We start from the raw sequence: 24312 nt of genomic DNA, 5'->3' as shown, positions 1-24312 counted from the left end.
CAGACTGGCGCCCCTTGTCGGACATTCAACAGGGGGCCGCAAGAGACTCTCCGGAGCAGAGGAGGACCATAGCGGAAGAGCCCGTGGCTCAGTTTTCCCTTCAGCACACAAGCAAAGGACAAACACAGGCCTCTGTGGACCTTCAGACACATGTGACACACTTTTAACTCTTCGGAAAAAGATTTAGTTTTGTTTCAAGGTTGGTAACGAATGCCACAGAAAAACTCATCTTTCCCAGCACATGAGCGAGTTGTTGGACGACAGGAGGGACGAATCATCGTGTTAGCACTTCTTCACCACACCACATCTGGATCCATCCACCCTCTCGCTTCGGATGTCAACATCATGTTCTCAGTTCTTTCCGAGGTCTCGAGCCATGATTGTGTACGATTGAGCTCATATGGTTTTATTTCCAAGTTTTTGGGGTATTAGGGGTTTTTTCCTTTTCAAAACACTTCATAATCGTTTAGTTTCATTGGAAGGCTATGATGTAGACGGTGCAGGTGAATAGTTCACAGACACAGAAATATAACTGTGAGCAAAAAAGGGGCCGTAACATTGCATTCGAAACGGCGATCCCTCTTATTAGTGGCATAACCACCATTTAAACATCCTGCAGTATTTTATTTCTCATTTTTAAAAATGGTGCCAAGACTAATGAGTTGCCTTAAGTGGCTTGTCAAACCCTCCCTACCTAATTAATTCATGCAAATCCACCTTAAAGTGTATAAAAAAAAATAATAATTAGAATTCCCTAAATCCTCACGTTATTAAACAGCCCGACTCGGAGAAAAAAAAATATTTGTCATAGTCAAGAGAAAAATTAGCATGGAAACAAAGGCAGAGCTTACAGTGCAGGAACGCCATCTGTTTAGGTGTGAAAACTTTCGTAGACATCAGCGCATGACAGGTTGCATCGTAAGGACTTATGGGCCATAATTTAAGTGAGACGTCTCTCACCTCCTTTATCTTCCCTGTCCCTGTGAAAAATGAGCTGTCCGTCAAAGTTCAATGGCACTGCCTCATTTCGCTACTCCTTCGCATATAAAACTCACTCAGCCACAAATGGACACCTGGCTAATTTATGTCCCCTAGAAAGTGACGAGTGTATGCTTCCTTTACATCCTTTCTTGTTGATTTCATATCAAGGGAACGGTTCTCGAGACGTTGGGCCCCTCCAGTGTTGTTTCTCTGTGTTTCCCAGAGTCGGAGTGGAGTGTGTTGTCAGCCTCCGCTCAAAGGTACTTGAATGTCTGATGACTTGAAGGAGTGGCGTGCTTTAGTGGCCTTTTGTGAAGGTGACTGGACTTAAAATGTGCCAGCTGTGAGCCAAAGCCTTTTATTTTCCTTCATGTTTTTTTTTTTTCACATAATGCATCAGAATTCGGTTGATGCTGTGACATGATGTACACTACATGTTTTTTTTATTTTTCCCTCTGTGTGGTCATGGTCAGCCCACGCTGAAATTTAAAAGCATATCTGACACTGAATGTTGTTTAGGAACCCTTCAATTGTTGTGCGTTGTATTTTAATAAGCATTATGACTGAAAGGCCTGAGAAATTTACAGTAATGTGATTCAACTGACGTTATTCGAACTGAAAATCTTAGTGTCCATCCTGACATTTTAAGTTTAGGTGCTTGCTTGAATCTTGTTATACAAGTATGTGAATTAATTTCAAGTCCCTGAAAGCTTCTACTATAATTGCCCTCTTAACTGTTGCATAAAATGTTCATTTGTAATTAGTTGTCTTTGTCATCCTTTTCCTCTTTAAGTTTTAACAAAAATGGCCCACATCTGGTTAAGTTTTAAGTTCAGCAAACCATCTAATTAAAAATTTTATATCCAGCATTTATACTTACGATTGTCATTGTTATAATGTCATATCACGGAATCAACGTCTGGCCTCGCACAATTTCATCGGCCAAATCATAAGACACTTGTTCATACAGCTGGATCTACACAATTCTATATAGGATGATGCATCTGAGATGATTTTAGGGGGTAGATGTGTGCGTCAGATGTCTGCTGTGATTAATATGTGCATCCCATCCTGTCTCGATGCCCTTGCCAATGCTGTCATCAGGGCTTGTGATATGCCCAGCATCGTCCAGATCTGCCCAAGGCCCTTGTCAGTGCAGAGCATGTGTGCAGACGACACACTGATAGGTGTTTGCATTGACGCCAGTGTTATTTTAATTACCCAGCTTAACGTGACAAAGCCATTCATTTGAAATTGGCCTGTTGAATGCTGCTGCTACCACTACACACTTGCAAGATCACCAAAGAATCTTGGCAAATTTAAACTCATGCAATCGTATTATGTTGTCGTTTTTTCATGGTTTCTATACTTGTTTTTCATTCTGTCTCAAGGTTAACTGGTAAAATTAGCATCTGATTTCTCTTACATTACGTTCTATGATTAGCAATAAGCAATATGGAGTCATGCTCAAAAACATCACTGATCTCTCCCTGATTGTGCCTTTTGATTCAACTGAATTGAGTTTGGACAGAAGTGGCAAAATCTTTCAAATAAAGTTGCGTCATCTGCCGACACTACAGTTTCACAGCATCTGTTAAACACGCGACTGTATTTCTCACGTTAGGCTGTTAACCAGACTTGCATGACCACTTTAGGCTATTTATGAGTAAATACTGATTTGTTTTGGGTTATTTTTGTTCAGATCTGTTTGTTTTGCTCCCTCCTGTCCTGACCCTTCATCCCAGTAATTAACAGATGACTTTTTATAGAGGTAATAAAGAAATTGCAAAATGCCAATTTTGTATGAATGATTTATAAGAAAATGAATAAAGTCATATTTGATGCTACAACGACGTGACTCGTGTGTTTATTTTTCCGATTAACGGTCATAAAGAGGTTACAGATAAGGGATTACAGTTTATATTGATTGTGCGTTAACTGTAGACGGCTGTGCATTTTTTTTCTTTTTGAAAAGGATGCTTTTCAGTTTGTTTTTTCCCCAAACACGACCACAACAGTATGACGCAGTCGAGACGCACTGGTACCAGGTTTATACTTAGATATATTAACACCACACTAATATGCAATATGTTTCACACAATATTTTTCTGCAAGTTATGATTGAGAACTACACAGTTTAACAGTAAATAGGAGCTATCGCTCATGCAAAATATGAGGAATATACTTGCGTAAAAGGTTCATTTTAAAGCATATCCGAGTGAATGAGCAGACTGCTCAGACCTCCTAATGTTCATCAGGTTGAAAATTGAATCCAAGACAGCTGAACCGAAAGGTATTTCAACCGTGTGTTATGAATGTAGCAGAATTTCTTCAGTTCAGTCCTCTTTTCGCTTCCTACCTTCTCTCAATTTTGTGCCTCGCTGCTTTTTCCTGCGTCTATCTTACGTGTCCCGCTGAAAACAGAGCTCATGAATGCAGCGAACACGGGCTGTGTATGTACAACACTGACTCTGTGTGCACATGTGTGTTTCAGCTCCTGACAGCCAGCATGGAGTTGATCTCCCAGATGAGGTTTCTGAGCTGGTCCATAATCATCTTCAGCTGCTGGTTCTTCTGTTTGAGTTTCTGGGATAGAAATGGAAATAAACATTTTCAGTTATTGAGCTGTTAATATGCAGCACTGCTGAGCAGAACGTCACTGAGTTAACATTTATCAGTAGCGTAACATCACAGCTATTTTCAAAATGATGTAGCAGGGTTTCTTTTCCTAACTACTACCTGTGTAGCATGACAAAACTCAGCATTATCTCATCTCACGCCACATTATATGTCATAATTTCAGTGTGCAGAGCTGTAAAGCCAGTAATGCAAGCAGACTCGATCGTATTCACTCTGTAGTGAATGTTTCCTATACCACACAATATGTAGCGCCACAGAAACTATAATTTACCTGAGACATTAAGTGTGATAGAATAACCACTGGATTATTTTGATTGTGCCCAGTCTTTGTCTTTGCACGTACCATGCCAATAACACAAGATGAAATCATAAAGTGTGACCAGTGTATTCCAGTTGATGAACAAATGTCTTTTAATGAATCAGTCAAAACACTCACAATCTTAAACCGGTTTGAATCACTCTAAAAAATTACTGAACATCTGATTACCTGTATGTAATGATACACATTCTCAAAACAGTTTTGTAAAACACTAGGGCTTCAATACTCATCAGATGATTGTGTGGGTTAATTCAGTGAAGAATTCATCCAAACTGGTATCTCAAGTCCTTTTAAATGAAAGAACCGGCTTAGAAGAGTCATTTGCTCGTGAATCAGACTATGGTGCACTGTGTGCTTGTCTAGCAGTGAGCAGAGATAACTGTTCTTGCCATTAGTATGCGTTACACTGTGCTTTTTATCTTACCACATTCAATTCACATTGCAACTCACATGAATAACTGAGATAAAACATGATTTCTTTTACCATGTTGCTCAAGATCATCACTGAAAAGCGATGCAGGAAGCACTTTTGCATACTGTAAATAGTTAACATCACCATAAGTAGCCTCAATATATTGTTTTTGTTTAACTGCTTCATGAAAAGGACTATATACTTACTCAGAGACAGGTTTTTGAGATCCACTTGTTTAACACACGAGATGGTAATTCAATACAAAACGCAAGCCGATAAAGTCGAGATGTTTAGCTGTTTTTCGACCAAACTGAAAAGGGGATAAATGTGATCCGAGCCACTTTGTTGTATGATTGCTGGTGTTGTACTGGACACAGCAGGCTAGAAACAGCGAGAGGTTCTCTGGCTAAAAACACCTTGTTAAAGAAAATGGCTAGAGGAAAATGTCATTCAAACTGACATTCTTTATAACAGTTTTGTGCAGGAGAGCATCTCTGAAGCTTCATGGTGTTGGGCCACAGCAGAACAATAATGCGCTTATACCAACCCACCTCAAGTCAATGGTACAAGCTGCTGGTGGTGTAATAGTACGGGAACTGTTTGCTTGGTGCACTACAGGCCTCTTAAATACAAACAGTGCTCTATTTAGATGCTGTAGTGTATGAGCATTGTTACTGACCATCTGTATCCCTATATAGCCAGTCTACCCATTTGAAATGAATAGCCTACTTCCACTGGGACAATGCACCATGTCACAAAGCATTCATCATCTCCACCTTGTTCTATTGTGGGAATAGCTTGCGACTTCAGCTTGTTCCAATGACAACACGGTCCCCTGATCTCAATCCAATAGAGTACCTTTGGGGTGAGCTGAAATGAGAAGTTCATGCAGCCTGTAAATGGGCAGAGGCTGTGTGGTTGTATTGAGTTAACCTGGCTAGAACCGCTGAGGAATTCTTCCAGCATGGTTTGCTGAATCCTTGCCACAAACAATTCAGACAGCTCTGGAGGCAAAGCGGTGTGCTGATCTGTACTACACAAATGCACCTAACGATGGACACTGAGATATAGCTAGTGACACAAGTAGTTAATATATTCAGTTTATTAGATGAGCTGACATGACATTTCAAGCAGCGACGTGCTATACTTACATAAATACATTTATTTTAAACAGTACTTCGCTTTTATTTTTTAAATTAGTATGTCATATCATTTAAAGGATATTTGCAGTTTTAAAGATCATTTTCTATCTTGCAGGAACATTTAGGTGAACTGTAAAAAGGTAAAAGGTGATTAAAAATAGTATTTAAAATATGAAAGAAATGGCGAGCAATCATAGCACTTAAAGTATACACTTTAATTTAATTGTATAAATACAAATATAAATATCAAGATATATATAGATAGATAGATAGATAGATAGATAGATAGATAGATAGATAGATAGATGAAAATAACAACTGCAATTAACCACAAATTAAAGAAAAAAACAATAATATATATAAAAAACATTTTAATAAAAAAAAAAGATCATTTTCATGAATGTATAAAAACTGCTTAATTTGATGACTATTTAACAAAAGGTTCTACAACTAATGTTAACCACAGACCTTGATTTACTCACAAATTGAAAACTGCCTTCAATAAAATAATGTCAGCTATTCAAAATATACACATTTAAAAGCTTGGGGTCGATAATATTTTTGTTTTTGAAAGTCTTCTATGCTCACTTAAGTTGCATATATTCGATGAAAAATACAATAATTTTCAGTGCTCGATAAGAAGCACTAAAACAGAAGCAGTAAAAACAGTAATTTTGTGAAATTTAACATTTAAAAAATCTCTCTCTTTTAATATATTATAAAATCTATGTAAAATGAATATTTCAGCAGCCATTATTCCAGTCTTCAGTGTCACATGACCCTTCAGAAAAAAATGTTAACATGCTGATTTGGATTTTTTATTTATTTTTTAAACATTTATTATTAAAATCAATGTAAAAGGTTGTGCTGCTTAACATTTTTTGTTAAAACAGCAATACATTTAAAAAAAAAATTCTTTGATCAATAGTCGCAGCATCAGGTGTCACGCCCATAGACTGTTGGTTGAATATCCGATGATTCCAGGAGATGTGCATGTCATGTTTTTTAACAGTCTGCTTGGAAACAAAGCCGTTGTGATGCAAATCTCTCTCACATGGAAGAAAAAAAATCACAATTTTTACAACTGTGGCAATGAGCTATTTTGTAACAATGTAAAAGTCTTCATTGTAACTTTTGATAAATGCATCCTTGCCATTTTTTTTTTTTAAACTTACTCCAAACTTTTAAATGTCAGCCTATAGGCTTAATATCTATAACCTTATTGCACAAAAGTTAACTCCCGAAACTTTTAAATGACTGCATATAGGCTTAATATCTATATCTGATTGCACAAAAGTTCACACGCAAAAAAAAAACTGATGACATAATACATTTCAAGCAAATTGCTCACAGCAGGCAACGGCAATGGTGCTTTAAAGAGGACTAAGAAGACTTAGAGATGCAACTTCTCTAAGACAGTCTACCTACTAGGAAAAATCAGAGCTCCAGCAACAGGCCTGGCGGGATCAGCAGTAAGAGATGACCCAGGTGAGCTGAACTCCTGTCTAGCACCATTAAGACACAATAAAGACTCAGCATAAGCGAACAGGTCCCAGCTGGTACAGGGCAGAACATTACATTGATCGCTTCTTCCTTTCCTAGCAGGGTCAACCTGAATCATGATTGCTCCAGGAACACTGACAGGAAGAGAGTCTGAGGCACTTGTTGTCAAGCACTGAAACAGGAGTCCTGAGGCAAGCTCAGAGGACACAAGTCTCTCATAGAGCAGAGAGGTAAGGTCTCACTTGATCATGATTCTCAGTACAGATGTTAACTGTGATAAAGGGCTCTCGTCATCCCACTGGCTTTCAGCGTTTAGGCAGGAGCTTTCAGAAGTTAGCATGAAGGCAACTGGTTGGTGGCAGCTCAGCTCTCGTGACAAAGTTGCTTCTTCTTATCGAGCACTGAAAGCCACTGTGGGCTGCTTAATAAATGTGAAGTCAATGTGACCTGAAGTCTAATAACCTATACACTAGCACTTTAGTATGTACTTGTGCAGTGAAGTTCTGACCAATAAAGGGACAGTTCACCCAGAAATATACTGTCATGTCATTCATTTTTGCCTACAGAATGACAGTCAATGGGAGCCGAAACAACAGTTGACTATCATTGACATTTTTCATAACATTTCTTTAAAAAAAAAAAGTCATACAGGTTTGGAATGGCATGAGGGTGAATAAATGATAATAGAATTTTCATTTTTTTAAATGAACTATTCCTTTTAGTACTGCTAATTATCATTAACAATAATAAGTGATATTTGAGGACTATTTAAATTTTGCTGCCTAATCATAAATTCATTAAGTGGCTTTTGCAGAAGACAATCAGAAGAGAAAAACCGCTTTTACTTTTTCATATAATTCAGTCCTAGGCTCAAACATGGCGTCTCATTTGGCCTCTCCCTTCATCTGAATCTCTTACCTCATCGACTCACGATGAGATCAAAGCAGCCGCCCTCGATAATGTGCACAGAGGGAAGAGTTTTTGATCAAATGCGGACTTATTAAAATTCAGGTTTGTTCAAATGTGCTATGTTTTACACTCTGAGTGACAGCTGGATGACGTGCTTACACCAGTGCACCATTTTGCAAAGAAAAAATTGTGTTTTTTCATTGGCACCCAAAACTGTGAGAAGCACAAATTAGTCTCTGAGGTCTGAATGGATTAAAAAAAGATCTAAAACAAGAGAGCTATTGAGAAGTGTGGCTTAAATACCAGTTAGAACATGTTTATTGCAGAGACTGATCAAAGTGAAACAATTTTAAACTAAGAATAAAATGAAATGCAGAAATTATCTGTAGAACAAGCCTTCATTATAAAAACTGTGACCTTGGATTCCACACGGCTAATCCGCCTTGTCTCTCTCGACTCGTTTCAGCATTTCTGCTCGCTGAGATTGAACAGGAATTACTAGTGTAAGTGTCTGGGAGTGAAGCAAGGGGATTACACTGATTGAAGAGCGGGAAAGGATGTACCACCTCATTCTAATCCAGGTGACATCACAACATCTTTAATGCAACTATTGTGTTCTGCTTATTTAAAGACACTGCTTATTCTTTCTCAAAACGTTAACTAGATTGAATCCAGAAGCATCATTCCCATTCATATCTCAAAAGCACATGCCCCCTAAGATTTCTGAGCCGAGTGGATTGTGAATACAACTTCCAAAGCAAAATTGTTTTAATATTTAATAAAAAGTTGTGGCAGAAATCGCACAGGACAAACCTCTTTTGCTTTGAACTGAAAATTCTGCCTTCATTTGCTCATCCTCGTGTAACACTTTTTAGGGTTTAACAAGTTGTTTATATACAGTGTGTATGTATATGTATATTTACCAAGGGTGCCGATATTTTTGGCCATGACTGTGTGTGTGTGAGTATATACACACTGTATGTGTGTGTGTGTGTGTGTGTGTGTATGTATATACACACAATTTTTTTTTTTTTTTGGGCATGTCATGTTATTAAACTAAATCGGAAATGACTGTCAAGGGTCTCTGTAAATTACGTTAAATTCAATTAAATTCAATGGAATGAATGAATAAATTAATTAATTAATTAATGAAGGAAGGAAGGAAGGAAGGAAGGAAGCACTGTAGGTACATTTCCTTGCACAGATGTGAATGGCATTAGTCTTTTCTTTGAATTAGCATTATCTCTCCCATGTCGACTATCTTGTAGAGTAAATGATGTGGACAGTGTGTTCTTTTGGCATTAATGCCGCTGCTGAACATCCAAAAATTGAACTAGCTTCATCAGCTGTTTATTTTGATCAAAGCTGAAGCCAGATGGCCCCTCTGTGTGTTACATGAGAAGACTGCTGATGGCAAGAATGCAGTAAATGATGAGTGACAGAAATCTACAGAAAAAAACACTGCACAACTGCCCTTCAACAAAATTCCTTTAGACATGTTGACAATTCAAGCAGAAAAGATACCCAAGTCTTTGAAAGACAGCTAAAAATACAACTAGATGTTTACATTTTCTGAAATAAAAAGTGGTGCTTGCTTCTACAAAGGCCTTCAACACTTTACGAAGGACCCCTTGGTGTACAGAGAGAGATGGAGCAAAGACCCCCGTTACATATTGTATAAAAGTGAGTGCTGCATTTAAAGCCTCACTTATAACACAATGATACTATACATGGCGCAACCAATAAAAATCTTTAACATTCAAGGTCTGTTGAGGTTAACTTGACTGAGATTCCAGAGACTCAAGTTGTACATAAAAAAAGTTGTTTCTAAAGTAATCTGTATTTATCATTTTAAAATGTATAAATTAAATTTATAAAATGTTAAATGAAATGAAATGAAATGAAATGAAATGAAATGAAATGAAATTAAATGAAATTAAATTAAATTAAATTAATAAGAAGAACACAGCACACATATATTCTGGTCGTTATACTGTCTGAATCCCTCTTTCATTGGACATCTATAGGATTTTCACCAAATTTATCATCTGTATAATATGTCTAATCACTTAGAAAATAACTGAAACATGCTTCTTAACAAGTTGCATAATTTTACAAACTCATGTCTGTAGCACAAATGGGGTTTGGTTCGTAAGTACAGGCAACAGTAATAATGGTACTTGCTTTACTGTGTGCCACAAATGAAAACCTGTAAACCTCTTTTCCAAATGCTCTCCGGAGTATAAGCAGCAGTAAAGAGAGACTGTGTGTGAAATGTCAAAGTATTGAAGGTTGTCTCCATTGATCACTGCTCTGTTCCCCAGCATTTTTCAATCTTGCAACACCAGACTGCTGTCAGCCTGCAGTATTGATTTTGCTGTTTATTGTTACTTCGTTTACAGTGCTTGTATCAACCCTTCATGACCATTCCCTGCCCACTTCATCTGCGACTATAAACACAGATATGTATGTAGGCTGTCTGCCTAATTAACATAAACCGATCTAGTTGCAAATGATTTGCAAATGATCTCCTTTCCTCTCTCAAACGTCTCATTATTTTCGTTCCACTAGAGCAATTCATAAACAAGAACCTAAACTCAATTAAACACACAATGTTCAGGTTGAAAAGTTCATCAGATCTTCAAAGCAACGTTTCGGTTTTGAGCTAAACAGTGCGCCATGTGTGAGCGCTGCGACTGGGACGAGTGGGAGTGAAAGGATTGATGGAGAAACGAAACAGAGAGGAACTAAAGCCCCAACCCAATGTGATGAGACCGAGACGCCGGAGGAGGGAGGAGATCTCCATAGATCAGAGGTGAAGGACGAGAGGGATGAAAGAAAGATGGCATCCACTTGGGGAATGATTGATACAATGGAATGTATTAGAGAAACCACAGCATGTCAAATGGTAATGCGAGCTGAAATGTTTTCTTGTTATCAGTTTGTAATCCTTAAATAAGCCAGTACTGAATTAAATAAGGCATGTCCCTTTATATTTAGACTACTATATTTTTTTGAATATTGATATTTTCATGAATAATTAAGCATATCAATTTTCTCCAATTACTTATATATATATATATATATATATATTAATCCAGAGAGGATATTATTTGTATTACTGTAATGAGAATAAGATTATTTCGCATTTGGGGGATTGCCTTTGGAATCTGACTAGTGCTACAATGCATAAAATTGTTAATGCTTCTAAAAAATATGCTTCATTTTCTTTATGCAAAAATACACAATGGTGCTAAAGACATTGTTAAAACAAGAGAAAGCTTTCTTTAAAGAAAGGATTGTGTGATTCCCAATCAGGCATGTCCCTGCATCCCTTTCTTACAGCGAGCTCTTTCATCTCCTCTCAGACTGTCAGGGGTTTACTGCATCTGGCTCCAATGAGCGCTTCCCAGGCAGTATAAAGGAGAGATGAGCAATAGAAATCTTTCAGGGAAAGTGTAGCAGTAATTCCATTTTAAAGCCTAAAGTAAGAAAGATGTAATTTTAGCCTCTCTGCTCTTATGGGAGAAAAGGGAAAACTCTGGATTTGGCTGAGAAGACAAAAAGGGTTCGTTTTGAAACTGAATCACATTCCCTCATGGGTAGTAGGCCAAGAAAAGTACAAATACAAGACAAATCAGAGCAGTGTCAGTTTATATTTGAGCACTGATTTATGGAGGGTGAATGCATATAATCTGATCACTGATAATGCGAAGATATTTTAGCAACTGAAAAGGATCTCTAAATTTCTAAATAACAAATATGGGCCTGTTTCTCACACAAAGCTATTAAATGGTGTCTTGAAGACCAAATGTGACCTTGGACGACAAAACCAGTCTTAAGTGTCACTTTTTTGAAATTGAGATTTATACATCCTCTATAATAAATAAATAAGCTTTCCATTGATGTATGGTTTGTAAGGATCGGACAACATTTGGCTGATACACAACTATTTGAAAATCTGGAATCTGAGGGTGCAAAAATCTAAATATTGATAAAAACGCCTTTAAAGTTGTCCAAATGAAGTTCTTAGCAATGCATATTACTAATAAAAAATTTAATTTTGATACATTTACGGTAGGAAATTTACAAAATATTTTCATGGAACATGATTTTTACTTAATATTCTAATGATTTTTGGCATAAAAGAAAAATCAATAATTTTGACCCATACAATGTATTTTTGGCTATTGCTACAAATATACCCCAGCGACTTAAGACTGGTTTTGTGGTCCAGGGTCACAAATGAGGTTGAGTTAAGGATGTCTTTTTGAGTGAAATGTCTCTTTAAGAAGATTCATAATACTCTTTTCCTTTTTTGTTGTTTGGGTTTAAACCAACATTACACTTCCAGACCTTCCAGACCTTGAGTGGCTTTAATTTGTTGTTTAAATGTTAACACAACCATCGCACGAAAAAAAAAAACGAATTATTCGTCCACTAGTACAAAGTAATAATAGGAAAACAAACAGCAATTGCTCAACCTGAAGCGCAATGAAGCACTGCGAAATGTTTTCTATTTTCAGCGTGTCCCTTTTTTCCATGCCCTAAGCATGCTGGGCCTTCCTCCCTGACCCTGTGTGCACCAATTAAAAGGCCTCTAGCCAGTAAACCTGTTCTAATGGATGACATATGAACTGACTAATCATGTGGAGAATTGAGTGCCTCCTGCGAGCATGTGTGTGTGTATGGGGAGGACTGTCTCCTCTGAACCGCCTCATTATGGTTCCAGCGTGTTTGTTTATCAGAGCACAGCTCCACCACGGCCCCTCAGCCCCAGCCCTGCTCCGGAGATAACAGTAAACGCCCGTGCCGCCACCTCCGCCGCAGCCTCTGCCGTTGTTGATTACGCTCACGGTATCTGCCTTCTGAGAGGCCTATTTGAAATTACAAACATTCTCCTCTCACATTTCTCACTTTCTCATTTGAATAAAGAGGACAGACGGGGTAATTAACAGGGTATTAAAAAAAAAACACTGAGAAGGGGGGCGAGTGAAGAAGAAAGAGTGCAAAAGAGGGGGAGGAAAAAAAAGAGGAGAGTGGTGGAGAATAAATGAGAGCAGCCGTCTCTCCAAGGCCTTCTTAATGGGCTGTGACAGGAATTTATTAACAGTTAGAGCAGTGTTCAATCAAAGCGCTTGCCCGGATGAGTTGACAGTGCCTCGACTACAGTGGACCTTTGGATGGCCTCACACATCTGTGGGGCCCTAAGGGGCCCCAGAGACTCTCACACCAAAGCAGTTAGAGAGTCAAGAAGAGGGGAGGGATGACAGGCTTACAGTAAATTATCCTCTTGAGTCAGATGATGCATATTTCGGACCTGAGTTTGTTTACACTGATGGCTTTTCTTGTGCTTGTTTCCGAAATTTCTGTGTGATTAAAATACAATTACACCGCTGAGATTTTGGCGATAGAAAAGCAAAGCCAAAATCATTCTGTTACACCACTGGTGAAAGGTACAATAAAACTCTGTGGAACACATACAAGATGTGTGAAGACAGATCAGTCATGGTGATGAAGGCCACTCTAGATTGCAGGAGCATTATTCAGCCTGGGCCCTGACAAACAGCAATTACCCCAATCGACAGATAACGAGAGCAGGGTGATCATTCAGTGACGGGATGTCCCATAAAGCAGCGGGGCATTACCATACTCGTGCTATACATCTCTCCACCACTTCACCAACTTGTTGGAGCTCCAACAGTGATGAAGGATTCAGTAAATCAAGCCAGAGCTCCATTGGCACAGCAAACGGTGGCACTCAATCAACAGGACAATGGCATGACTCTATTAAAATGCGCAACCTAGCCTGCAATGGGATGAGTCAGACAGACGGTCTCCATTATGTTTCAACAAACTGACCTGAGTGCTAATTTTCAATCATCCATGGCCTCATTACTTTCATGCGTGCGTCCATTTGCTCGTTCAAGCTGATGTCTATCTGCCGGTTCATCCATCAGTCCATTCATTACCATACCATTCTCTGCATTCATCTGTCCTTCCATCATCCTTCACACAGATAGATAGATAGATAGATAGATAGATAGATAGATAGATAGATAGATAGATAACAATAAAAAAAAACTATTCCTAAAAAAACATGAAATATTTTATTTGTTCACTTGCATGTCATGTGATTTTTAGCCAACATCAGAGATCCTTGAACATGCAAATGCTGCACAGGCAGATGACGGAGGGCTGTAACACATCTGCTCTCCACATTCTGACGCAAGCTTGACCTCCCCTGAGTTTGACATCCTTCATTCCCCCAACATGGTCGCCTCATTCAGCGTGTTATTTGCAGCTGGCTATTTGGCCGGCGAAAAGCTCCAGGGCCCTTGTCACATGAGCATTTCCACACCGACTGCCTTTCATGAGCATACTGCAGTTTTTAATAAGGCAGACTCAATGGCAGAGAGGGGCGCAGAAAAAAATTAGATCATTTTGCGTTTACTGCAAGAAAGTCATGAAATCCTCGGTAGAGAGCCATCAGGTCGGTTTTCAAATACTATGGCTTCATTATGCGAGTGAATGTGGCAGATATCTCATTGCTTGCCAAGTTAAAGGACACTGTAAACAGATTCTGAATAAGATCTCTGCAGGCAGTGAAGTGGCCTGTTTTGGGTTTATATATATTGTACAGTGCACCACAGTTTGGGGTCGGTAATATTTTGGAAAATGTTTTTCAAAGATATCTCTCAGGCCTGCATTTATTTAATCAAAAATACTGTAAAAACAGTGACATTGTAAAATTTTATTAGAAATTTTAAATAACTGTTTCCTATTCCTATGAACATATTTTTAAAGGGATCCCTGGGTATTAAGACTTGTATGGCTTAATATAACGTAAATGATGTCTCTTACTGAAATATGTAGTAGAAAACCCATTAAAGATTTATATTATTTTAAAAAATCACCTCGTTTTATACATATTTTGAACTATGGGGGGCGCCATTTTTCTGATGACGTAAAATGGTTGCAGTCCGTGAGCTGCTAGCGCTACCTCTTGCTATTTTTACCACAACACAACTCGGAAAATAAAATACTGATATGATGACCACAGCTACTGAAAGAGCTTACAGGTGGCGATGGATATACCGTATTGTCCCGAATATAAGACGATGTTTTTCTTGGAAATGCATCTGAAAAAACGCGGTCGTCTTATATTCGGGGTCTAGACTTTGGCATGTCAGTAATACACCCACAAGGTGGCGCCAAAAACGCATATAAGGAGTGTGCCATGAAATATGTAATGTAATGTGTGTTGTAAAGATCGCGAGCGAAAACAAAACAAAAAGAAAAGCTTACAGCGGCACGAGTCGTGACTGTTATGTTAGCCTGATGGGAACAAACTTCCTCTGTAAGTGATTTTAAAACATGACAGTACCCAGATTTGAAGACTACAATAAGATTTCACTTCTACTGATAATAAAATGTTGGTAGGCTACTATGTGATGGATAGCCTAAATGTTATATAATTCAGATGGGCTACCTGTTATTTCAATGGTATATCAAAAAGTGTATATTTTTCAATGTCATTGTTGGTACATTTTACCAGTATTTACCATACTTTCAAAACAAAAATTAAAATAGGAAAAATATGCAATTTGAAAATAATTTAAGAAAAAAAATGTGTTTTACAGAGAGAAAAACAAACAAAAAAACAAGATTTGGTTTTCAAAAAGCCTTTTTCCAAAAGGTACATCTGGAAAAAGGGGGGTCGTCTTATAATCAGGGTCGTCTTATATTCGGGACAATACGGTAAGTATAAGTTTAAACCAAATGCTGTACCATCATTTTTCCCCACAAGGAGTGTAAACGCCCCGGATATTGAGGGAAATCCGCGCTGAGAAACTCCTCTAGCGGCCGCGCATCGGCATGTTTACATCCTAACAGATGGCATCTAGCGTTTCTTGTTTCAGCCATTTGTAAGCTCTTTCAGTAGCTGTGGTCTACTAAAAGACTCAAAGGCAACAGGGCTAAAGTGGAGAGAACAAAGAAGCGGGTCTTTAGGATGTTTTATTCGTCCACAGGCATCTTCCCATTCTTTTCTCCTCTTCTTATCGCTAGGAAAGCAGTGAAGTCTTACATTACATCGCTTCTTTTGTTGCTCTTCGACTGAAAATTACAACCAAAAGTCTCACAATGTGGTATCGTATCAGTATTTTATTTTCTGAGTTGTTGCAGTAAAAAGCGCCAGTAGCTCACTGAGTGCAACCATTTGAAGCCATCGACGCAGAATGTACTGTGCACATAAAATAATGGCGCCCCCCATAGTCCAAAAACAATGTCGTTTTTTTAAAATAACATACATTTTCATGGGTTTTTTACTACTTATTTAAATAAGAAACATCATTGACGTTATATTAAGCTATACATGTCTTAATACCCAGGGATCCCTTTAAACATAATTTATTCCTTTGATGGCAAAGCTGAATTTTCAGGCCTCAACCATTAGTCTTTAAAGTCGCATGGTCCTTCAGAAATCATTTTTATATGCTGATTTAGTGTTCCAAGTGCTCATCTAGTGTTAATTTTTTCATTACAATTACCATTGTTGGAAACAGTGGCTTAATATTTTTGTGGAAAACATTATATGGTTTTTTTTCAGGATTCTTTGATTAATAGAAAGTTCTACAACATTTTAACAACATTTATTTGAAATGTTTTGTAATAATGTAAAAGTGTTTACTGTCAGTAGACTTGTGATCAACTTGATGCATCCTTGCTGAATACAAGTATTAATGTATATATGTAGTTATATGAGTAGTTGCAGTGTGTACACACTGCCAACAATTTTGTATTTTGTATAAAATATATTATCTTACCATTTGATTTAGAAGTGTTCCTTTGTCAGTGGGTTCGATTCACAGAGAATGCATGACCTCATAAATGTATACCTTAAATACAACGTAAGTTCCTTTGGATAAAAGCATCTGTCAAATGTAAAATGTCCAAAAAAAATAAGGTTCTAACCTTATTAACTTCCAGTACTTCTCTTCTCTCTTCGCTGGCTGCACGCATTTGATTGGCCATTCTGTCATCCAGTTTAGAACTGTCATCCTCCACATAGGGGATAAGTTGCTGAAAAACAAGACAGAATAAAATGACCACATAGTGACTTTTTGATTACTTCAATTACTGTTATGCACTCACTTTTGTTTGGCACTGATGGCACCACAGGAACATACTCAGTTCCAAGCCCTTCACTACCAAATATCCAGAGGTGTGACGTCAAAAACAGCAGCCAGGAAAAATACAGAGCCCATTTCACACTTAAAAAAAAATAAAAAAAATCAGGCTCTGGTAATTTAAAACATTTAAAGCAACTGTATGTAATAGTATTTACCTTGAAACATCAGTTTCATAACCATTCTGATGGTACACTGACTTCTAATAAGTCGAACGGCTTCTGTTTCTTTCCCACACTCCTCCTCAATCAGCTGTTGTGGGAATATGCAAGTTTGGTGAGTGGGTACAAAATTCAGCGAAAAGCGCAGATTACAATACACAAACAAATACACACGTACAGCTATGCACTGTAATTACCACAGTGATATTCATTGGCCACGTTATTAGGTACACCTGTTCAACTGCTCGTTCTCAGCCAAACACATAATAATTCATTTATAATTTCTTACATTTATATAGCGCTTTACTAGGCACTCAAGGGGGGTCTCCTCATCCACCACCAGTGTGCAGCATCCACCTGGATGATGCGACGGCAGCCATAGTGCGCCAGAACGCCCACCACACACCAGCTTATTGGTGGAGAGGAGACAGAGTGATGAAGCCAATCAGCAGATATGGGGATTGTTAGGAGGCCATGATGGTCAGAGGCCAATGGGCGAATTTGGCATGGCACATGGCAGCAGCTCAATGTATTTAGACACACAGATATGGTCAAGTCCAAAAATCAAGCATCAGAGCCAAGCATGTTGGTGACAGATAGGCTCATCTTGAGTATTTCAGAAAATGCTGATCTCCTGGGATTTTTTTACATACAACTCTACATCTCTGGGGTTTACAGAGAATGGTCCAAAAAAGAAAATATCTAGTAAGCAGCAGTTCTGTGGGCGAACATTCCAGAGGTCAGAAGAGAATGGCCAGACTGGTTTTAGCTGATAGTAAGGCAACAGTAATTCAACAAACCATTCATTACAACTGAGGTATGCAGAGGAGCGTCTCTGAATACACAACACATTGAACCTTGAAGTAGACGGGCTACAGCAGCAGAAGACCACACTGGGTGCCACTCCTGTCTGATAAGAACAGAAAACTGAGGCTACAATTCAGACCTTGCCTGGTCTGACAAGTCTTGAATTCTACTGCGACATTTGGAATGGCAGGTTGAACCAAAATCTCTTAGGAATTTTTCCAGCACCTTGTTGATTTATGCCACTTAGAATTAAGACAGTTCTAAAGTGAAAAGGGGGTCCAATCCGGTACTAGCAAGGTATACCTGATAAAGTGGCCGACAAGTGTATTTACGACAGTGAATTGCACTCATTTACCTATAGGGGGCTTCAAAATCTAAAAACTACACAAAACCACATACAGTTGGTTTAACCTGAAAAACAATTAAAGAAATAAAAATACAACTCCTGATCTCCTTTAACAAAAATCATTTAGCATTCATTCATTCATTCATTTGCTTATTTTTCACTTTTTCTATCCAAAGGGTCTTACAATCCTATTATTACAGGGACAGTCCCTCTGGAAAAACCTAAGGTTAAGTACCCCCCTAATGACAAACCTAGATATTCAATCACTGAGCCACCACAAATCACAAGTCATTGCTGCAAGGGTTCAACAATGATACTATTTATTTTTAATGCTCAACAGTAGATGAATGAGGCACCTTTCGAATCTCACCTGTATAAATCAGGGTCACTACACACAAGACTCAAGTATTTATTTGATTATTTACTTGCCACGAGCAATCTGATGCCTTCCTGAAGAAAGATCTTGAATTAAAAATGAATGAAAAAGATATGGTGGTATTTGTGAACAGAAACATGAATTTTGATAGTTGGGTTATCTCTAGGCAGCTTAAAAGATGAGCGCCCTGAACTAAGGTTAAGCTGGGCCATTATCCAAAGCTGCATTTGAAAGCCTGAAAAATAATCACAAAAAGTATCCAAGGACAAAAACTACCACAGTTTGAATACAATTTTATGTCAACACTCACTGTGATGACCTACTGTCTAAACAACACAAGAGCTTAAGAGATGAGATTGTGAAGTTAAACAACCTGGTGAAGCCCCAGTAATGGATTGTTGCATAATTCAAAAGGCTTTCATCGCAAGCCTTAACAGAGAAATCAACACCACCAGATCTTAGGTTTTAAATTTTGTATCTCTGCTATTTTGCCTAAATAAATAACTCCACAGGCACTGCCCTTTGGCTCTAAAATGAAGTGGTTTGAATAATTCAGCTTTACAAATTGTCTGAGCCCTCTCAACAGCCTTGGACGAGGTTACAGTAAAAGCAGACCGTCAGATCCACCCTCAAATGAATCTCATTCACCTTTGGTACGACTTTGTTTACCGCAGGACAATGGTTCAAATAGTTCTCCCCACATATGCTTTCTGAGATCTATAAAGTGTCTCATTCTTTTCGTGAGGTTCCATCATTCTGTGACCTTGCCAAACAGACAGCAGCCTCGCTGCTCTGCTGGCACTGGATCATCATCTCCTCGCTTTAACATCACAGTGACACCTGCTGGTGTTCTGGATAAGCAATCAGTGCATACGAGTAAAGAAAAACACCCTCATAGACAGCTGGTTTTATCATAACGGCATAAAACCACTTTTTAATTCTTTCATTAAAAATAGCTTCATTTAAATGTTGTTATTTTTATTAATAAAGCTCAAATTTGTACTTCTACTAAGTCTGTCTTTCTCTCTTTTTATTATTTTTTTCGTCAAACCGTTACAAAAACAGCAGTGCAAAAGTTAACCAATGAATAGCTTAAAAGATCTATAATTTCAGCAGCAATAGAAAAATCAAGTCCCACATTCTGAATCACTCATATTTCGTGGGTCTGCGGTTTACAGAACAAACCTTACAGGCTTTAGGCTGTCACATGCCAACAGAAAAGCAAGAAGGAAAAATCTGATCATATGAAATGCAAAGAAGGGAGAGAGAAAAGCCCCTGGCAGGTTTGTCAAGGAAGTAAATGCAGCAAACCACAGGCGGGTGAGAGAAAAGACACAAGCCGTAGCTCGAGGACTGATTTAATTAGCTTTGCGCACTTTAGGTCCGACGAATTTTAGAAAAGAACAAGAACAAAAACAATCTCTGATCCAAACTCACATTGAGTTTCAAAGGAAGTACCCACCTGTCGGGAGCAAGTGGAGTAAGAAAGAGCCAGCTAGTTAATATAACATGGACAACACATTACTCAAGGTCCAGACACTGAAAGATGGATGTGTTCTGCCAGCTGCCTGAAAACAATGATTCAGTGAGGTTCACTCGGGTTGATTACTTTGAGGGGACTGAAGTGGATGGAAAAAGTGAGGTGGTAAATGAAATGACATGGCTATTTCGTTTGCGTTGTGCAGGAAATTCCACCGTTGGGAGCCGGTGATTGCCTGGGTTGGAAAATGCTGACACGAGGGACTTCGCCAGCTGTTCATTACAGAGCGCCGCAGATAATTAGCGAGGTGATGAGGTAATGCTGCTGACTCCATTATAGCACTTCCTGTTTGGAGAGAAAGCGCAACAGGAGCTAAAGAGAACACCTGAAATCCAAACAGACGAGGCCGAGCCAAAATAAATATCCTGTCAGCACAGGGGCACTTCTGTTAATGAGAAGAAAGAACCTGAATTTCCAACTCTCAGGGATGTTGTTCATACCCTCCAGTTAAAGCTACTGCAGATCTAATGACTTTATTCCACCGCTCTCTTGGATAAAAGAAAAAAGATTGCACAAATGATTGGCTTAAGTGACTCAACAGACCAGCTGTGCATTCGATCCGACTCTAAAGGACTTAATTTGCTCTCATGCACATTTGAATCTTAATTCCTGAGGGCCAAATTATATGTAAATCACAGCAACACTTCATGCGTTTCATGTGTACCTGTGATTCATGAGTTCTTTGGTCTTTCATATCCATTTTCTCAATTTGAACATTATATTTTATTCCAGATGTTTCCAGAAGTCATTACAGCAGCGCTTCAGAAGATCTGAAAAACATGCAAGCTCTTGCAGAGCTTGTTCTTTACAAGTCCAGACATGACGTCAATGAGCTCTTAGGGTGACCAAAGTGAGTCAGTGGGAAACTCAGTTGGACTCAATCACTAAATCACTTCAATGCTAACAAGAATCCAAGCTGACAATGTGATTCAAGGTTGCTTCCTCTGCTGGAAATTGAAAGCTAGCGCTCACAAGGTGCACTAATTAAAACATTCGCAGGCGAGTATATGTTAGGGATGGACAGAATTCGCTGAAGTACAAGATCAAATGAATTCACTCTTAAATATTCACTCAAACTCCACTCTTTCAAGTTTTCAACCCCTCATAATATAATTAATACTTTTGAGAAATGTGTTTAAAATGATGCACACACATATGAGATGTTTCAATCAATTTCTCAATCTTTGTGATTTTGAAGACCCCCCATTGTCCAAAAAAATATTCATGATGTCTTTTCCAGTTGTGCATGATTTACTTTACATTAATTTTTTTAACAAAAAAAAAAAAAAAGTATATTCAACGCCCATACAGTTTTCTGATTTTATTTATTTACATGACCAGGTCTAGAAATCACTTTTAAAATGAGGCTGTTCCTCAGGACCCACAGCTCTGCACATTTTGCATGTCTCCCTTCTCTGACACTCATTTGAGTTCATGGAGCTCTTTCCTAATGAGCTGATGATCTGAATCAGGTGTGTAGATTAGGGAGACATGCAAAATGTGCAGAGCTGTGGGTCCCCAGGAACAAATCTGAAAACAACTGGGCTACGGCATATATCCAGGTTTTTGGTAATTCTTGTTTTTCAAAGGGAAAAAAAAAGTTGGGTGCGAGATTTCACAAGATTGGCAAAATTTGACGAGAAGTCAGCTGGTACCACATATGCAAAGTGTGTGGCTCAGTGCATAGCAAAGACAGGTTTTTGATGGAAACAGCAGGTTTACTCAAACAAATATTGTACTTTAATCTTGTTTTTAATACAAATAACTGTATTCTACAAATTTACATGAGATATATTATTACTACCTGGTTCTTCAAAGGAAAATAAAAGTTGTCAAGGGGGTGAAATATAAATAAATGTAAATAAAATAACTGACTTTATTCCAATGCTCTTTTCGATAAAAGCAAAGAATTTTTAGGCCTACTAACCCACCTAAAACAAAGGTGTAGCAGGTTAATTTCTTTTTTACTGTGCACATTGTCATTTGCTCTGCGTTACAGAAAAAAATAACTTCAGCATCCAAGATCAAATTCTAACGGTAAACATTTCACTAAGGCAAATGTTACAGGCAAATAATTGTTTTTATTTGCATCTGGTGACTGACAAATGCTAATTTTGATATCAGTATAAAGTCTAAGACCAATACTATACTGGGCATTAGACTTAAAAGTTGTGCTTATTGCTTCTTTAAAATTACATCAAACTATTGAAAATATTTAAGATCGGTTTCATATTCAGAACCAAATGACTTAATATCATGAAAGAAGTGAAATGTAAGTCAGTTTCATTAAAACTAGACTGAAATGTGATAGAGAAAGCATAATCTCACCTCAGGAGGTATGGGGTCCAGACCAGCACAATTTTCATTGCATTTGTCATAGACAAGACGGAGCTTTCGGAAAAGAACAGAGAGCATCCGCAAGTGCTCCTGCAGTTTCCCCAACCGGTCCTGATGAGTGTTAGGATGATAGGTGACTCCATTCGGCAACTGAGTGAGAAGACAGGGAGAATGAGAGTCAGCAGGGTAAAGTCTTCACCTGTGGATGGATGCCTTTGAGGGGATGAACTTACCTGCATGTTTCTCAGCAGCTGAAAGATCTCCATGGTTCGTAAGACGATGTCCTGCACCGTCTCCTGTCCGATCCGACATAGCGAGGCTGTGTTCACATCCCTAGCTGCCTGAGCCTGTTGCCCAGGGAACTGGGCCAGAGGAGGGGTTGTCATGGGGACAGCGGGATGTGGGCACTGATGGCTGGGTGGCTATTCAGTGGGACTTTGTGGCATGTCTGTTAACAATATATATTCACGTTTGTATAAGAGAGAGTATTGACATGTTACACCTAAAACATAAACATAACAAATCATACATCACATTTTAGCATTATCTAATCAATCTATAGACATTAAATAAAAACAATAACCTTCAAAAGCAAGTGAAAACACACAATCATAGTCGTAACAGCATTTACATTGTTTAGATACAACAAAACATATTATTTAGCTCTACATTGAGCTACTGTCATCAAAGCTTGAATGTCTAACGACACTGGACGAACAAAAAAACCTAACGTGCCATAATCATAACGTGGTATGTGACAGAAAATGTTATTCGTCTAAATATATGCAACATTAACAGCGTTTAAATACCTTTTCACTTTGTTAGTGTTGTTGACAAGACGTCATTTTTTCCAGTGGTCTTGTTCTCGTCAGCCATCGCGAGATTTCACGAGAAGTCACCGTGTAGGCTACCAAGTGTGAGGCTCGCTCAGTGCTTAGCAAAGAAAGATTTTTGATGGAAACACTAGGTTTGTTCAATCAAATATCATACTTAAATTTTGTTTTTAATACAAATAACTATTCTACGAGCTTACATGTGATATAAATGCGAGTACGCTTTTTAGATGAAGGTGCAGGGCGCCATCTAGCGTTCACTCGTATTTTATATCCTATACATTATTGCATTTTTATGTCTAGAGATTATGCTTGCCACATTTAAAAATCCCAGTATATCTAAAAATGGCCATCTGCTATCTACAGTACTGCAATAACATTAGCATTAAATAAAACTGTATGTGTCTGTTTACATCTAAAGAAACTGTCAGTGCATTATTGGAAATTAAAAGACTAAAGTTGCATGATGATCTCAGATCATTGATTCAGGACAAAAAAAAAAACACAAAGATAGACCTTCGTACAGAATCAATTTGTGTGATTTTAAGCAACAACTGAAAAAGAATCAATGAGAACTGTTAACATCAGGCTCCCTGTGATCAGTAACACTGATTTCACCTGAGTTCAAGTCTGTTTTGTAGACCTGCTCTTTTGCTTACATCTATTCATATGCCTAATAATCCTTCATATCCTTTTTCAATATCAAAGAAGATGATTCCATATAATTTAAGGTAATTCAGGGTCTGTGGCTTTCAGAGATGCAAGTCTTTCATTGTAAACCTGAGTGATCTTGTTCCTCTCAGCTGAGAATATGC

The 24312-nt window shown here is 38.2% G+C and overlaps 1 protein-coding gene across 5 annotated transcripts; it reads right to left on the bottom strand.

Moving 5' to 3' along the window:
* Positions 1-3429: 3429 nt before the first annotated feature.
* On the bottom strand, positions 3430-23726 carry med30 (mediator complex subunit 30). Of its 5 annotated transcripts, none has more exons than XM_058754582.1 (5): positions 23474-23713; positions 22898-23112; positions 22656-22814; positions 16883-16990; positions 3430-3567 (listed from the first exon to the last, which is right to left on the bottom strand). In XM_058754582.1, exons 2-5 carry the CDS (start codon positions 23048-23050, stop codon positions 3472-3474), a joined length of 516 nt encoding a protein of 171 aa, XP_058610565.1. In that variant the 5' UTR covers positions 23051-23112; positions 23474-23713; the 3' UTR covers positions 3430-3471. The 5 variants fall into 5 exon arrangements, 4 of the variants coding, with proteins under 4 accessions (XP_058610565.1, XP_058610567.1, XP_058610566.1 ...); XM_058754584.1 differs by lacking the exon at positions 3430-3567 and adding an exon at positions 3580-6999 and having other exon boundaries at positions 23474-23720; XM_058754583.1 differs by lacking the exon at positions 3430-3567 and adding an exon at positions 7007-13915 and having other exon boundaries at positions 23474-23721.
* Positions 23727-24312: the final 586 nt, after the last annotated feature.

This window comes from Onychostoma macrolepis, chromosome 19 (genome assembly GCF_012432095.1).
Source record: "Onychostoma macrolepis isolate SWU-2019 chromosome 19, ASM1243209v1, whole genome shotgun sequence".
Lineage (NCBI taxonomy): Eukaryota > Metazoa > Chordata > Actinopteri > Cypriniformes > Cyprinidae > Onychostoma > Onychostoma macrolepis.
The sequence above is the reverse complement of the archived record's forward strand: the minus strand, read 5'-3'. Positions and strand labels throughout refer to the sequence as shown.

Bases quoted from the DNA above. Each gene is read 5' to 3' on its own strand.
- med30 (XM_058754582.1), bottom strand. From the start codon at position 23,050: ATGACAACCCCTCCTCTGGCCCAGTTCCCTGGGCAACAGGCTCAGGCA. The intron at 16,991-22,655 runs GTGAGATTATGC...CTTGTTTTTCAG, and splicing joins TGGACCCCATACCTCCTGAG to CAACTTATCCCCTATGTGGA. The intron at 3,568-16,882 runs GTTAGAACCTTA...TTTCTATCCCAG, and splicing joins AAGTACTGGAAGTTAATAAG to AAACTCAAACAGAAGAACCA.